The sequence below is a fragment of the Caretta caretta genome, chromosome 10 (assembly GCF_965140235.1).
Source record: "Caretta caretta isolate rCarCar2 chromosome 10, rCarCar1.hap1, whole genome shotgun sequence".
In the NCBI taxonomy this organism is placed as follows: Eukaryota; Metazoa; Chordata; order Testudines; family Cheloniidae; genus Caretta; species Caretta caretta.
In genome coordinates, this window is record NC_134215.1 from 79,356,445 (window position 1) to 79,371,961 (window position 15,517).

The 15,517-nt window shown below is 45.5% G+C and overlaps 1 protein-coding gene across 8 annotated transcripts in view; it reads right to left on the reverse strand.

Moving 5' to 3' along the window:
- MEGF11 (multiple EGF like domains 11) overlaps positions 1-15,517 on the reverse strand; it is a 380,480-nt gene that overhangs the window by 38,398 nt on the left and 326,565 nt on the right. For all 8 annotated transcript variants that reach the window (XM_075133231.1, XM_075133230.1, XM_048866672.2 and 5 more), the window contains 4 exons: positions 14,180-14,308; positions 13,408-13,536; positions 7,982-8,110; positions 7,637-7,870 (listed from right to left, as the gene is read on the reverse strand). In XM_075133231.1, the coding sequence (XP_074989332.1) occupies positions 7,637-7,870; positions 7,982-8,110; positions 13,408-13,536; positions 14,180-14,308 (621 nt within the window). The remainder of the gene's footprint in view (positions 1-7,636; positions 7,871-7,981; positions 8,111-13,407; positions 13,537-14,179; positions 14,309-15,517) is intronic.

Here is a 15,517-nt window from a genome sequence, read left to right on the forward strand (position 1 = left end):
CTAAAACACAGAGGATCTTTAGCTTTCACCAAGACAGCCTCTACAAAAGATCAGACGGGGCAGTACCCCTGAGAGCATAACCTCCTGGCCTGGAAGTGAATACATCCAGCTGAGTCATATTGACATGTAACCTCACTGGGACAACAGGAAGACACAAGGATCTGCTCAAGCATGTCCCCTGGTGAAATCAGGCCAAAGAATTCCAAGTGAGGCAGTGGCAGCCAGGCACAGAATCTGGTAACAAAAGAGGGAATTTGGAAGCAATGAAATAATTAAAAAACAAACCACACACCAGTGTATTGTTTTCTTCCATTGCTTGGCCATGATCCTGTGACAGGATCTGCAGCAGCAGACTCCTACACCCATGCAGAGACTCACGGGAGCACATGGACTCGGGCTATTTAATTCGTTTGAGTTCGGGCTGGAGCCCTGGCTCTAGGACCCTGCGAGGTGGGAAGAGCCCAGAGCTCGGGCTCCAGCATGGGCCCAAACCTCTACGTTGCAATTAAACGAGCCCTTTGCCTGAGCCCAAGCCCCAGGAGCCCGAGTCAGCTTGCACAGGCCAGCCACAGGCTTTTTAATTGTAGTGTAGACAGATCCTCACACACAGTAAAAATAATATGTGACCCCCTGTTATAGCTCTAGTTCTGTGATATGTGGTTTAAAATACTCTGCTGGGAGTGAGCGTATAGTTCTCATCTTTGGGCGTATGTTCTTGCTTTCAAGCTTCGGGGAGAACTTCTGCTTTCAGATCTCTGTGATGCAACTTAGATCCAATATTTTGCTCCCCCTGCCTGAGATGGCTCTCTCTCCCATCGTTAGCCAGGCAGATCTGAGACCAGAGAGTCTATTTTACTGCCACATTCTTTGTCCACTGATGCAAAATAGTCAACGGGTTGCCCATGGGGCTCTCTGTTTTTATAACCTCTACTACACAGGAGCATGGATTTTTGGCCTCAATCATGTTTGAAAGTCAAAGCTCTAACACCATCTTTCAGAACTAATATAATGTGTGACATTGGACAGGAATTTCATTGTTTACTGTACATCTCTGGGAGCCAGCGAGCCGAAAGGGTGCAGACACAGACTCCGGTCACAGGAGCAGCCCTAGGCCAGAAAAGGAAACTAGTGAAATAATGGTCTTGGCATCACACTTCGTGCACAGCACAGAGGATAACCATGTTGTGGAGCTGACCCACTTAGGGCTTGATCATGCAGTCCTTATTCAGCCAAATTCCCACTAAAGTCATAGAATATCAGGGTTGGAAGGGACCTTAGGAGGTCATCTAGTCCAACCCCCTGCTCAAAGCAAGACCAATCCCCAAATAAATCATCCAGTCCCTGGGCACTGAAGCTTCATACTTCCTAGGCAGTGGCAGCGTGGCTAAGGCTAGGTAAGAAGCTGCTCCATACAGGTGAGGAGGACGAGAGAGTCACTGTAGGTACCTGGGAGTGGGTGGAAATGCCCTTATCCTACTGGGCCCTCAATTCAGGTACAGAATTCCAGTGTCAGCCTGAGGTGTCTGTGACATGAGTGGTGGCACTGGAGAACCTCAAGGTTCGCTGTTCCCTTCCCATCATACACACCCCAACCCTCCAACCAGCCTGCCAGCCTTCCCTATCTGTGCTCCTGTCTGATGCCCTAGGCCCCCTATTTCCTTCTCTTTGCTCCACCTCCTGGCTTTCTGGGCTATAGAAGGAGTAGGCAGCAGAGGCTGCTGAGCATCCCAAACAGGTGAGGGAAGGGGTCAACGTTCAGGGAGTTACAGACAGGCAGAAGATAGCTGGGGGAGGAGTTGACGGGCCCAGTAGTAACTGGGCAGGGAGTTGCATGGAGTCCCCATGTGTTACTTCACATCAGGCCCTACGAAAATGAAGGCCAACTCTGCAGAACTATTTCTGACACCAACAGGAGATTTGCACAAAGAGAGCGGATAGAACAGCCAGGTCAGACAACATGGTAGATCTTCCTACCAGCACGGGGAGATGGGGGGTGGGGGCGGGGGAGCACTGTTCTTGTGACTCTAGCGAAAAGGATTGGCTGACCCTGCTCAGTTACAGGTTCCTGCGCAATAACAATTCTATTGTCAAAAAATCATATAAGGAAAAATTCAAACACACCCAAATCCAGACCCAAACCTAAAAACCCCCAGCTCTAGCTTCCCCCAGACAGGATGAGATGGACTTGGAAGAACTAAAGTAATTATGATCCAGTGTCTCTCTAGGGAAGCCTAGACAATGACACTGAGCCCCAGTATCTGCGACTTGGAACAACAAAGAGCTGGCAGGTCAACCTGTAACTGGACCACCCTGGAAGAGGGCACGACTGTCACATGTAAAAGGATTTATTTTCTATCTTTGCAGCAGGTCCTGACGGTGTCCCAGATGCTGCAGCATGTGGAAGATGTAGAGCCCATATATTTGTGCAGCACCCTGGAAGTCACCCATCCCGATGACCCTTTCCCTCTGCATGTGTAGCTACTCAAGAGCTAGGCCACCAGGTACAAGTGACAAGGTTATAATGAGTCCTGGGATGGAAAGTTACAAGTCAGGGGGGATGGAGAATGTGGTCTAAAGAGATTCAGCAGCCTGACAAAGCAAGGCCTCCTGGGCTAGTCCTGGGCTGCCACAATCTTAACGGCTCTGTCTGTGTGGCATGGCAGAGGAGTGGTCTGTTAGGTGTTCCTTGCAGGGGTGAGAGAGGCAGTGTCCACTCCCAGCACTAGCAGATCTTTTGACTTGATGAAGAACGTCCGACTGGGAGGCCATCAGGTTTAACTGAGTTCTCCGTTTGCAGCAAATCAAAGAGGAAAGGGAACCGGTGCAATTCTCACTCCCCTGTCTGGCTGGACCAGCTCTGCCCAGCAATTCAAAACTACAGCAATATTCCTCCATTTTCCAATGTGCCTCTTGCACATACTGGGTGCCATTCATTATAAAACCAAACATATATATTAAATTGATGAAGCCTTGTAAAGAAATTAAAACCGACCTGAAAGAAAATGACCGGCCGAGAGGATCAGAATGTTCCTCTCCACTTAGGCGAGGGTTGGCTGGCTTTGACTTCATTCCTATTGACCATCAGCACTTGTCTTATCGGGGGTTCACAGCTTGGCTCTTCCAATTCTGTTGAAGTGGCAAATTGCATGCCAAACTGTGCTGGTCTCTGGCCTGATGGTCAGGGGAGCCCTCTTTGGCAACTGTCCCACACTACATTTTACACAAATAGGCAGCTCAGTCAGAGAGATGTGTCCATTGTGACTAAAATCCAACAAGAGAGGTAGGGAAGAGGGGATCTGAGGACTATTGCTGGAGGATTTTATCTTGTAGCTACCAGGTGAGGAGGGCTAGGTGGACCAGATAAGAGCTCAGACTGAGCAGATGAGAAGCCAAAGTCTGAGATGCTGCATATCATCCTGTCTCATCTTTGGGGGTTACACTAGATGACCCTTGTGGTCCCTTCTAACCCCATGATTCTAGGATAGCAAAGCATGCACATGCCATCAGAACCGAAGTCTTGATGCCTTTGTAGAACCCAGCAACTGAACACATCCAAGCTGTGAGTGAGTCTGACCAGCTCAGACTTTTTTGGACACAGTCAGGCCTCCTTCCATGTCCTTCATAGTCAGTTCTGTCTACAAACTGGCAGCAATTCACACCCAAAAGAATTCCTTTCACACAGGGCATGATTTCTCCATGTAGCCATGGTGGCTACCGCAAGTCTAACACAGCAATGAGTAGCAGGACTCCGAGGGCAATGCAGGACTGGTGAAAATACATGTGCTACATCTATCTCCCCCAGTTCCTGAAGCCTCTGTTCATCTCAAGAGCAGGAGCTCCAGCCTCTCGGCCATTTAAGGGACAAACCACAGCTAGAGGGCTAATGCTTATAGGGAGCTCCCTACAGGGGGCAGGATACAATCTCCCAGCAGAGAATTCACCACGGAACATCCTACTCTATATTAGTGACGGAAGAATCAAGAGGGGGAAAAGGTCACTAAAGAAAAGGTAAATTTCTCCAAAACCTAGCCAAGCCATCAAGAAGAGCTTCCTCCAACTACGGGAGATAAAGAAAACAAATGAACAGGGCTGCCCTGCTACTATTAAAGCTGACTTTACACCATAACAAGAGCTCGTTTTTTCTCTCCCCCATCTTCATCAGCTGGTAAGAGGATGGCAGGCAGGGGCTGCGGAGAAGGTGGTGACACCAACTGGGAGGGGGCAGATCTTCCCTCCCAAAACAGAAGATGCCACTGTCAGATAAAATCCCACAATTAACACAGTCATCCCATTCCTCACTTTCATAGAATCACAGAATCATAGAGTATCAGGGTTGGAAGGGACCTCAGGAGGTCATCTAGTCCAACCCCCTGCTCAAAGCAGGACCAATCCCCAATTAAATCATCCCAGCCAGGGCTTTGTCAAGCCTGACCTTAAAAACTTCTAAGGAAGGAGATTCTACCACCTCCCTAGGTAACGCATTCCAGTGTTTCACCACCCTCCTAGTGAAAAAGTTTTTCCTAATATCCAACCTAAACCTCCCCCACTGCAACTTGAGACCATTACTCCTTGTCCTGTCCTCTTCTACCACTGAGAATAGTCTAGAACCATCCTCTTTGGAACCACCTCTCAGGTAGTTGAAAGCAGCTATCAAATCCCCCCTCATTCTTCTCTTCTGCAGACTAAACAATCCCAGTTCCCTCAGCCTCTCCTCATAAGTCATGTGTTCCAGACCCCTAATCATTTTTGTTGCCCTTCGCTGGACTCTCTCCAATTTCTCCACATCCTTCTTGTAGTGTGGGGCCCAAAACTGGACACAGTACTCCAGATGAGGCCTCACCAATGTCGAATAGAGGAGAACGATCACATCCCTCGATCTGCTGGCTATGCCCCTACTTATACAACCCAAAATGCCATTGGCTTTCTTGGCAACAAGGGCACACTGCTGACTCATATCCAGCTTCTCGTCCACTGTAACCCCTAGGTCCTTTTCCGCAGAACTGCTGCCTAGCCATTCGGTCCCTAGTCTGTAACGGTGCATTGGGTTCTTCCGTCCTAAGTGCAGGACCCTGCACTTATCCTTGTTGAACCTCATCAGATTTCTTTTGGCCCAATCCTCCAATTTGTCTAGGTCCCTCTGTATCCTATCCCTACCCTCCAGCATATCTACCACTCCTCCCAGTTTAGTATCATCCGCAAATTTGCTGAGGAGTGCAATCCACACCATCCTCCAGATCATTTATGAAGATATTGAACAAAACTGGCCCCAGGACCGACCCTTGGGGCACTCCACTTGATACCAGCTGCCAACTAAACATGGAGCCATTGATCACTACCCATTGAGCCCGACAATCTAGCCAACTTTCAACCCACCTTATAGTGCATTCATCCAGCCCATACTTCTTTAACGTGCTGACAAGAATACTGTGGGAGACCGTGTCAAAAGCTTTGCTAAAGTCAAGAAACAATACATCCACTGCTTTCCCTTCATCCACAAAACCGGTAATCTCATCATAGAAGGCGATTAGATTAGTCAGGCATGACCTTCCCTTGGTGAATCCATGCTGACTGTTCCTGATCACTTTCCTCTCGTGTAAGTGCTTCAGGATTGATTCCTTGAGGACCTGCTCCATGATTTTTCCGGGGAATGAGGTGAGGCTGACTGGCCTGTAGTTCCCAGGATCCTCCTTCTTCCCTTTTTTAAAGATTGGCACTACATTAGCCTTTTTCCAGTCATCTGGGACCTCCCCCGTTCGCCACGAGTTTTCAAAGATAATGGCCAATGGCTCTGCAATCACAGCCGCCAATTCCTTTAGCACTCTCGGATGCAACGCGTCCGGCCCCATAGACTTGTGCACGTCCAGCTTTTCTAAATAGTCCCTAACCACCTCTTTCTCCACAGAGGGCTGGCCACCTACTCCCCATGCTGTGATGCCCAGCGCAGCAGTCTGGGAGCTGACCTTGTTCGTGAAGACAGAGGCAAAAAAAGCATTGAATACATTAGCTTTTTCCACATCCTCTGTCACTAGGTTGCCTCCCTCATTCAGTAAGGGGCCCACACTTTCCTTGGCTTTCTTCTTGTTGCCAACATATCTGAAGAAACCCTTCTTGTTACTCTTAATATCTCTTGCTAGCTGCAACTCCAGGTGTGATTTGGCCTTCCTGATTTCATTCCTACATGCCCGACCAATAATATTATACTCTTCCCTGGTCAGTTGTCCTATCTTCCACTTCTTGTAAGCTTCTTTTTTATGTTTAAGATCTGCAAGGATTTCACCGTTAAGCCAAGCTGGTCGCCTGCCATATTTACTATTCTTTTGACTCATCGGGATGGTTTGTCCCTGTAACCTCAATAGGGATTCCTTGAAATACAGCCAGCTCTCCTGGACTCCTTTCCCCTTCATGTTAGTCCCCCAGGGGATCCTACCCATCAGTTCCCTGAGGGAGTCAAAGTCTGCTTTCCTGAAGTCCAGGGTCAGTATTCTGCTGCTTACCTTTCTTCCCTGTGTCAGGATCCTGAACTCAACCAACTCATGGTCACTGCCTCCCAGATTCCCATCCACTTTTGCTTCCCCCACTAATTCTACCCGGTTTGTGAGCAGCAGGTCAAGAAAAGCTCCCCCCCAGTTGGTTCCTCTAGCACTTGCACCATGAAATTGTCCCCTACATTATCCAAAAACTTCCTGGATTGTCTATGCACCGCTGTAGTGCTCTCCCAGCAGATATCAGGAAGATTAAAGTCGCCCATGAGAACCAGGGCGTGCGATCTAGTAGCTTCTGTGAGTTGCCGGTAGAAAGCCTCATCCACCTCATCCCCCTGGTCCGGTGGTCTATAGCAGACTCCCACCACTACATCACTCTTGTTGCTCACACTTCTAAACTTAATCCAGAGACACTCAGGTTTTTCTGCAGTTTCGTACCAGAGCTCTGAGCAGTCATACTGCTCCCTTACATACAGTGCTACTCCCCCACCTTTTCTGCCCAGCCTGTTCTTCCTGAACAGTTTATAACCATCCATGACAGTGCTCCAGTCATGTGAGTTATCCCACCAAGTCTCTGTTATTCCAATCACGTCATAATTCCTTGCCTTCACCAGGACATCCAGTTCTCCCTGCTTGTTTCCAAGGCTTTGTGCATTTGTATATAGGCACTTGAGATAACCTGCTGATCGCCCCTCCCTCTCAGTATGAGGTAGGAGCCCTCCCCTCCCAGACATTCCTGTCTGTGCTTCCTCCCGGTATCCCGCTTTCCCACTTACCTCAGGGCTTTGGTCTCCTTTAATAACCTGGATCCTGCAGCTCCTCGCAGGGGAAACTCCTATTGACTTCAGTGGGGAATGCAGTCCACGTAAGGGCTGCTGGACTGGGCCCTATATATTAAACACTGCACACATCATGCCATGGTACCAGGCAGTATACTGTAGTTATTTTTTCATATGCTAGCTAGTTGATATCAAGCTGTGTGTTGGGCGTGCCCCCCAATCCCTTAGTGAGTGTAAAAGCTCACAGCATTTGGAGGAAGAGAATAGGTACAATTATTCCTGAAGCAAAGCACTGCACATTGTACACAACGAACTCATTTTTTCCAAGAGAGAGTAATGTGAATCCCCATTTGATTATCATAAAAAGACCCTTACCAGAAAGTGAGTAATCGGTATTAGTCATCCTCATGGCTGGAGTGTAAGATACACTTGGCATGTCATGCCCCTTCTCCTTCTGTTTCCGTCGATACCACACAAATAGTGCCAGCAAAACCATAATAATTAGAAGTAGAATAATAATTCCAGTGATTGCTCCCACTGAGTGCCTCTCTGATCCGAGAGCGGGGCTAATTTTAGTATAGGGATTTAATTCTTCCATCATAAGAGCCGCTGTTAAAAATAATTCATAACACACTGTAAATTGACTAGCACAAGTCATATTTCAAGGTTTATTTTTTAAGAAAGTACTTTTTTTTTAAAGCACACAGAATTTCACCATACCTTGATCGCACCTGATTCCTTTGAAGCCTGGACTACAGTAACATGTACCAGTGACATGGTCACATGTAGCATTATTCATGCATTCGCATAGCTGTTTGCAACCATACCCAAATGATCCAGGTGGACACTCTGTAAATTCAAATACAAGGATTGGAGAGAACCGTATTACTTTCATCAAGAAAGGGGGAAATCCAAGCTTGACATCATTGGGGCCAGGATTTCACCCACAGCGTTCAGATTAATATTTTTTAATCCAGGAGGTAAATATTCTTTATTTATTGTTCACTTGTACAACGCTGCCTGTCTTATCCACCCATTGTCTCTTGTCTTATATTTAGGATTGTAAGCTCTTTGGGTAGGGTCTGTCTTTTTGTTCTGTGTTTGTACACTGCCCAGCACACTGGGGTCCTGGTGCATGACTAGGACTCCTAGGGGCTATGGTAACACAAACAAATAACAACAACAATAGCCTGGTGTGCTAGTCAGTGGGTTTTAATTCTCCTTCTGGAATAGTCTGATAGGACTTTAAGGAAAAGAAATCGATAGGGTTCTACAGAAATGAAAAAATCTCCCTAACAGTTGCATTAAATGCCCACAGAATTTAATAGAGAATGAGGTCCATTCTACAGAATTTCAGAAGATGTTTAAAAACTCTAGACAGAGGTTATCATTCGCCATTAAATTCTGTAGAACTTTTCCAGAAGAGTTGCAAATGTGATTTTTAATGTATATTTATAAGAACCCAATAGATTTTTACTAAAACACCACATACATTCATAATTACCTCCACTAATACCAAAAGATAAACAGAATAGTGCAGATGGAATTACAAAATTGAGCATCTGAATGGTTTGCTTTGCTCTGCTTATATGATATTAGACTTCCTGTATTTCTATCATAGACAAAATGATTGAATGTCTAACTGGGAAATTTATTCATACAATTACCATGATGGCCTATTACAATAAATCTGTAGGCAGCTTATTATGCTTCTTCAGGCAACATTCAATAACAAATTGAAAGAAAGCCCGTAAACAAGTTCTGGCAACTCCTACTACTTTATAGAGAAGGCACATTATTGAATACATATACAATTGCTATGTTTCTCTATACTAAATGTTACTGGTTTTAAGATAGGACTTCCTATATTTTACTATGAACAAGTGGCACAGCATGGTGATACCTTTCCAGTGTCAACCTTAGATAAGTAACATCTTGTAGCCAAACGTTAATATTAAGTATTCAATATTAGCCAGTATCTGTATAATGATTTGTAACACATTTAATAAGTTATACAATTGTTTCTCTCTCTCATTAATGCATGCAAATTCCTAGATGAGAAAAATAAAATTGTTCTAATGAGTGCAGTTTGATATCAATTCAAAGGCAAGGTTTTCAGAATGAGGCACAAAAAGGGTATTTGGATTTGTATGCTTCAATTACTGTGTCCGATCTTAGCTGGTTTCCAAGAAAGTTTACCCTTTCATAAGGATATCAAGAATGTGGAGAGTGATTGTAAATACTAAAAATAAAAACGAGTTTGGGAAGCATCAGAAACCCTTAGGTTTCAGGGCATAAGGCAAGCTCCATCTAATGGGGGAGAAGGAAGCCTTCAGTGAAGGCAGGTTACCCCATAAATGCCTACTGCATCGTCCTCTGCAGCATCTGGTACTGGCCACCGTTGGTGGCAGGATGCTGGATTGAACAGACCACTAGTCTGTTCCGGTATGGAATTTCCTATGTGGTTATGTTCCTATTGCACGCACAGCTGCAATAAGTGTGCATACAAATGGACAACTAACATGCTAATGAGTGTCTTGTACACAATCTCTAACTGAGCATATTGAGTAAACCAGTTACACAGACACACATGTTCTTGCATGCATATACAAGCAAACATATTAATGCATCGCATCAATATATACACATATATCTAAAAGGCTGAATAAAAACACATAATTAGAAGCTCGCAGAAATAATTTTCTAGGATTTTATTTGCAATTCTGGTAGAAATGTTACAATATCACCTGAAGCAGAGCTCTGTGCAAGCTCAAAAGCGTGTCTCTCTCACCAACAGAAGCTGGTCCAATAAAAGATATTACCTCACTGTAGCGGGGCGGTCACGCCACTCCGCCCTGAAGGGGTTAAAACAGCCCTGGAAAAGGGCTGCTCCCAGGAACCAACAGGGTAGGCTAATTGGGAAGGCAGCCACAGCTGGGGCCACACCCCAGTCAGGCCACAGCTGGCCCTATAAGAGGGCTGAGGGCCAGGAGCTGCGGGAGTCTCACTCCAGCCCTGGAGTGGGAAGGGTGAGCTGCCTGGGAGCAAGGTACCTGAAGTGGAGCAGTGCTGGGGAAGGGCAGAGGGAACTGGGGAGCTCCAGCCTGGTAAACCCCGAGGCTGCAGGCCTTGGTGAAGGCCTATGAAAAGGTACAGGGGCTGCAGAGAGGCAGCCCAGAGATAGGCAAAGGCAGCAGGTCCTAACCCCTTGCCAATGGTGAGTGGCCATTACACTGCAGTCTGCCCCAGTGAGTGGGGGTTAGATGATGACTGGCAGTAGCCACTGAGGCAAGGTGGGTTTAGAGGGTTGGGGGTTCCCCTGGGAGGGGAGACCCAGAGTAGGGGTACTGAAGAGGACAGAACTGCGGGGTAAGGGGCACCAGGGTCTGGGAGGGACACGGGGCCAGCAGCAGGCGAGACATTGGCCTGCAGAGTACATGCCGAAGGCTGGAAGGAGCTAATTCCCAGGCGACCAGCAGGCAGCGCCGCACCAGTGAGTCGCACCCATCTTGTCTCTATAATATCAGATAGGCATACACCAGTATGCAAGCAAAGAAATCAATTGGATTAATATCATGAGGAAGTTGAGCTGGATTTCACCCTCTATTTGGAATTCAAATAAGTGTGTGGGAATTCTCTTTTGATTTACTACATTAGACAAGCTGGTAATTATTCAAGTAGAACACATGCAGTATCCACTACCCTATTCTTTGTTGTTAGAAGAAGTTGTTTGGGCCTCGGTATTAAATAAGCCAGGAAGAAATTGACAGCAATTACAATCACAAATGCCAGCATCCTTGCAAAGTAATTTAATTCCATTGTTAAACACCACTCACTACTCTAGTTAAATGCACATCCTTCCAAAAATGCCATGCACTTACTTTAGCTACTGGTAAGAAGCTATTGTCCGTCCATTTGATCTATTTTCACCATAAAAGCTAAACGTTCCTCAAGTTCACACTGATGGCATAGCAGAAATAACAGCAGCAAAAACAGAATGTAAGGCTCCATGGCTCAGTTAGTTTCCATTCTGACTCAGACTAAGGAGCAAAAATCCCCAAAGTGGGCTACTTGGACCTTGGGTCCAGGCACATGGGAGTAAGGGAGGTTACTTCTCTGCTTGCCACCTCCCCAGGTAGGAAGGGGAAGGGAGTGGACAGAGTCGTGTTGCTCCTTCCCACCCAGACCTCAATTGCTGGCCAGCATAACTGAGCAGTCAAGTTCTTGCTAGCAAGAATATACACCAGGAATAAATTACTAATCCATGGAAGCAAGGAGGAAGCAGGGGAGGACTTGTTACTCAGAGGGCTGTCCTTGAGGCACGATGCCACCTGGGGCTGCTCACACACTACCCCTTGCCCAGGCTTGTGCCTAAAATTAATCTCTAGTCTCTAGCTGCTATAATACCATATTGGTTATGGAAGTCAGAGGGTGACTAAGATTCCTGCTGCCCAAGCAGGGGCTAGTGCATTGTAGCAGTGATATCCTCAGGCGTGGGGCAGTGATAGGGTGGTGCACAGTGAACCCCCCTTAGTGGTAGTAAAGAATTCCCCAAAACTGCAGTGCTAGCAGCTCACTAGAGGGAGATTTTTCAAAGGCATAAAAGGGACCTAGGTGCCCAGCTCCCATGGACTTTCAGTGAGAGTCAGGAGCCTAACTGCCCTGTGTGCCTTTGAAAATTTCTCCCACAGTGTCTAAATCAGAAAAGACTGGTTAAAATGCTTCGATGCAAGGGTGATGGCAGGTGTTATAGAGGGCGATGGGTGCTATAGAAATCCCGAAGGAAGGAAGGCAGAGATATAAATAGAAATGTCTCTCTTTGACAGGCCTCCTCCTGTTTCTTAAAACTCTTTTGTGTGAATCGGCTGCTTGGGCAGTGAGGCCCTCCTGATGGCTACAGCTGGGATAGCGTCGAATGGTTCAGAGCCAGCTTTGCCAATCAGGTTTTGTCTGGACATCCCATCATTCCCTGGGATGCAAAGACGGTCACTTGTAAGGTTCATAAATGGGACATTTCTGTTTTAACTGCTCTTTGCTCCCCCATGGCTAAGAAGAGCCTGCGTTCTTTGCTTTCCATAGCATGAAATGTGTGGCATGCAAAGCACGCGGCAGTCCATGTAATTCTGAAAGACAAGGGTTATCTAGGAACGATGTACACATTCCAAAGGTCAATGAGCACATGACCACTGGGTCTGCAATACCTCACATTGGCATGTACAGCTTCCTGACTGCATGTCTAACAGGCTGATTTGCATGCAAAACTGTGGATGCAGCTGTTGCATGGGGTTTTGAAAATCTGTCACATTATTTTTATTAGTGCTAACAGGATTTCCGCAGGAAATGCTCTGTGTTCTGAGGTGAGATATACAACTTGTTGGGATAACATCGAAGGGATTCAAGGAGGCAAAAATCATTGAACACAAATTTGAGCGCATGCCTGTAGCTTCTTATTAGGAAGGACTGCCCCACCCCACCCCACTCCTTTTTCATCCAGCTGTCCGTTTTACAGTGAATTCACTGTACTGTTCCACCGTCCCACAAACAGGCTGAAATGCCCCAAAGGACCAGGTGCAGTATCAGTTTAATATCTGAAAGACCTGCCTCCAGAAACTGACTCTAACCTGCACTGTCATGAGGACGTATTCCATGAATTCACAGGTCTCTTCCATCTCATGACTTACGAATATTTTAATTTTAAAAAGCATTATATTTGGAAACATCAGATTATTCCATATTTTGCTACTTAGCAAGCATTTTGTCAAGAAAAAGCATGATTTGTTACTGACTGCCCAGTGCCAAGTTAGAACCCCAAGACAGATAAAGCTCCAGGAAACCTGGCACTGTTAGAACCCAAAGGCAGAGATGCTCCATGAAGCCTGTCATTCTGTATTGATTTCTATTTGGGAGACAAACCTGTGTTCCATTCCTTTAAACCTGACAAACTATAGTAGAAAACAAAGAGAAGATTAGTGATCAGCCTGAATATTTCCCAGTTTTTCAAAGACATTCAGGGAATATGTTCATTACAGCAAACCTCTTTCAAGCTGAATTGAAAGCAGTACCAAGTCTATAATTTCCACCAAGATTCTAAAGGGAAAAACACTTCAGGAGAACACCTTGGAAAATGAAGAAATATTGCTGCTTACTTTGCTCACACTGTTTGCCTGTAAATCCAGTTCTGCATGTGCATTGCCCAGTGACGTGGTCACAATCTGCTCCATTCTGACACTGACAAACATTGGCACAATTTCTTCCATAAAAGGCCGCTGGGCAACCTGTCAAAAATAAGAACAAGGAAAGAATCAGAAATACACAAACTCAGTAGCATTAAAAGTACAAAGTGTTTTAGGGTCTACATATTTTTAATAATATTTTTTGTTACTCTAAATGCAGAGAGGAACCTCCAGTCAATGTTCTTGGACAGTGTTTCCCCATATCTTTCAGAATTGTCTCTTCAGTGATTCAAAAGAAAACCTGACCATCTATATAAACTGTACTTTTAAAGAATAAAAGAAGATGGTTACAGAAAGGAACTATCAGTTATTTGCAAATGAAGGAAGATTCTTGCATGCCCTCCAAAATTCCACCTTCTCTCTTACAGGAGCCTGCTCAAGGCTTGAAACCTGGCCTTGACAGGTCAAGAAGCCTCCTGTATTTTTGTCTGGACTAGGCCCTAGTTGTCAGGGCATTTAAAGGCCTGGACCTTACTTACAGCCCGTGCAAATATGAAAACAAGTCACAAAACTATGTGGCTAGTACCCTTTCATTATGGATCTTCAATACCGATGGGCCTTTCTTGTGTGTGATAAGATAAAAAGATTTGCAGAGCTAGCATGTGTATACACATACAGTGTTGTAATGCTCAGAACTGACACAAGGTGGCAGCATGTACTCCGGCAGGGTCTCTAAAAGCCTTACGCTGAGTACAGTAGAGCCCAGTCCAGCCAGCAGTACATCTACATTCTCCATCGTAAGGGTTGCACATTGCTCCGTTGTGGCAGTTGCATGTGTGAACGCAATCTGGTCCCCAAAAACCCGCTGGACAAGCTACAGAGAGAGAGAGTGTACAATTAATAACTTGGAGTAATAGGTGATTATTACTGATGGTTGTTAAGTGATCACAACATGCTTGGTGCTGCACAAAGATACAAAGACAGCCTCCTACACACTGCAAAGCTTACTTTCCAATACAGGGATTGCGTGACAACAGCAATTAGCTCCAAACCAAGGAAAACCTGAACATTTAGGCCCACATGATGCAACCTGATTCATGCTGGTAGACCCTTAAACCTGTGGAGCACCTCAGTGAAATCAGTGGGGCTACGTATCGGTACACTGGTCCGTCAGCCAGGTCAATTTGTAGGTTCAAGGTTTTTGATCCATACGTGCAGGGGCACTAGTCTAGAACTTTGGAGCCATTGGTTCAACCCCCTGACCTGCCAGAGGCTTCATGTGTGACCATTGGCAAGTCACTTAGTTTCTCCATGCCTCTGTTTCCTATCTGTGCAATGAGGATAACAACACTCCCCTACCTCACAGGTGTGTTCTGAGGAGAAACACATTCAAGTTGTGAGGTGCCACAGTGGTCTGAATATCGCAGATGGATAGATGATCCAGACAGCGTATTGCTCTAACTATTCTATTCAATCTTATTGCCTCACTGGCTTTATCTGTCGAGTCAATTTAGACAGAGTTTAAAATACGAAAATAACTTAAATTTTCTCTCTCATATTCTGGCATCCTGCATAACACAACACAGCTATTCATGGTTTACATTTGATTTGCAACCAAGTACTAAAACTACTGACTTAGTCTGTACTGCAGAGCAGTACCAAACTGTTGTAAAAAAGTAAAGAACGCAAAGTGTAAATTCAAATCCATAACATCTGATTGTTTCTGCTGATGAGGATTTTTTTTTAGATAAATTAAGGTCTTCAAGTATGCTAGTGCTTTTTCAAAACTTAGCATGTTAAGCCTCTTCCTGTAACTGCAGTAAGTCACATAGTTATTAGTACCAGATAAAAAGATCCAACCAGTTAATAACCCTTCAGCATAACACCTGTATTTCTGCTGCCTTTCCAAGAAAAAAACAAGTCCCTTTCCATTGCTTCATACTGAAGACATGAATTTATAAGGCAAGAAATAGTTCACAGGCAAGCTGAACATTCATAGCAGTGGTGAACATTTCCATGCTGCCTGATATGGGAGGATTGTGGGCGCTCAGTTTGTGAGAGAGGGATACAACGGCTGTGTTAG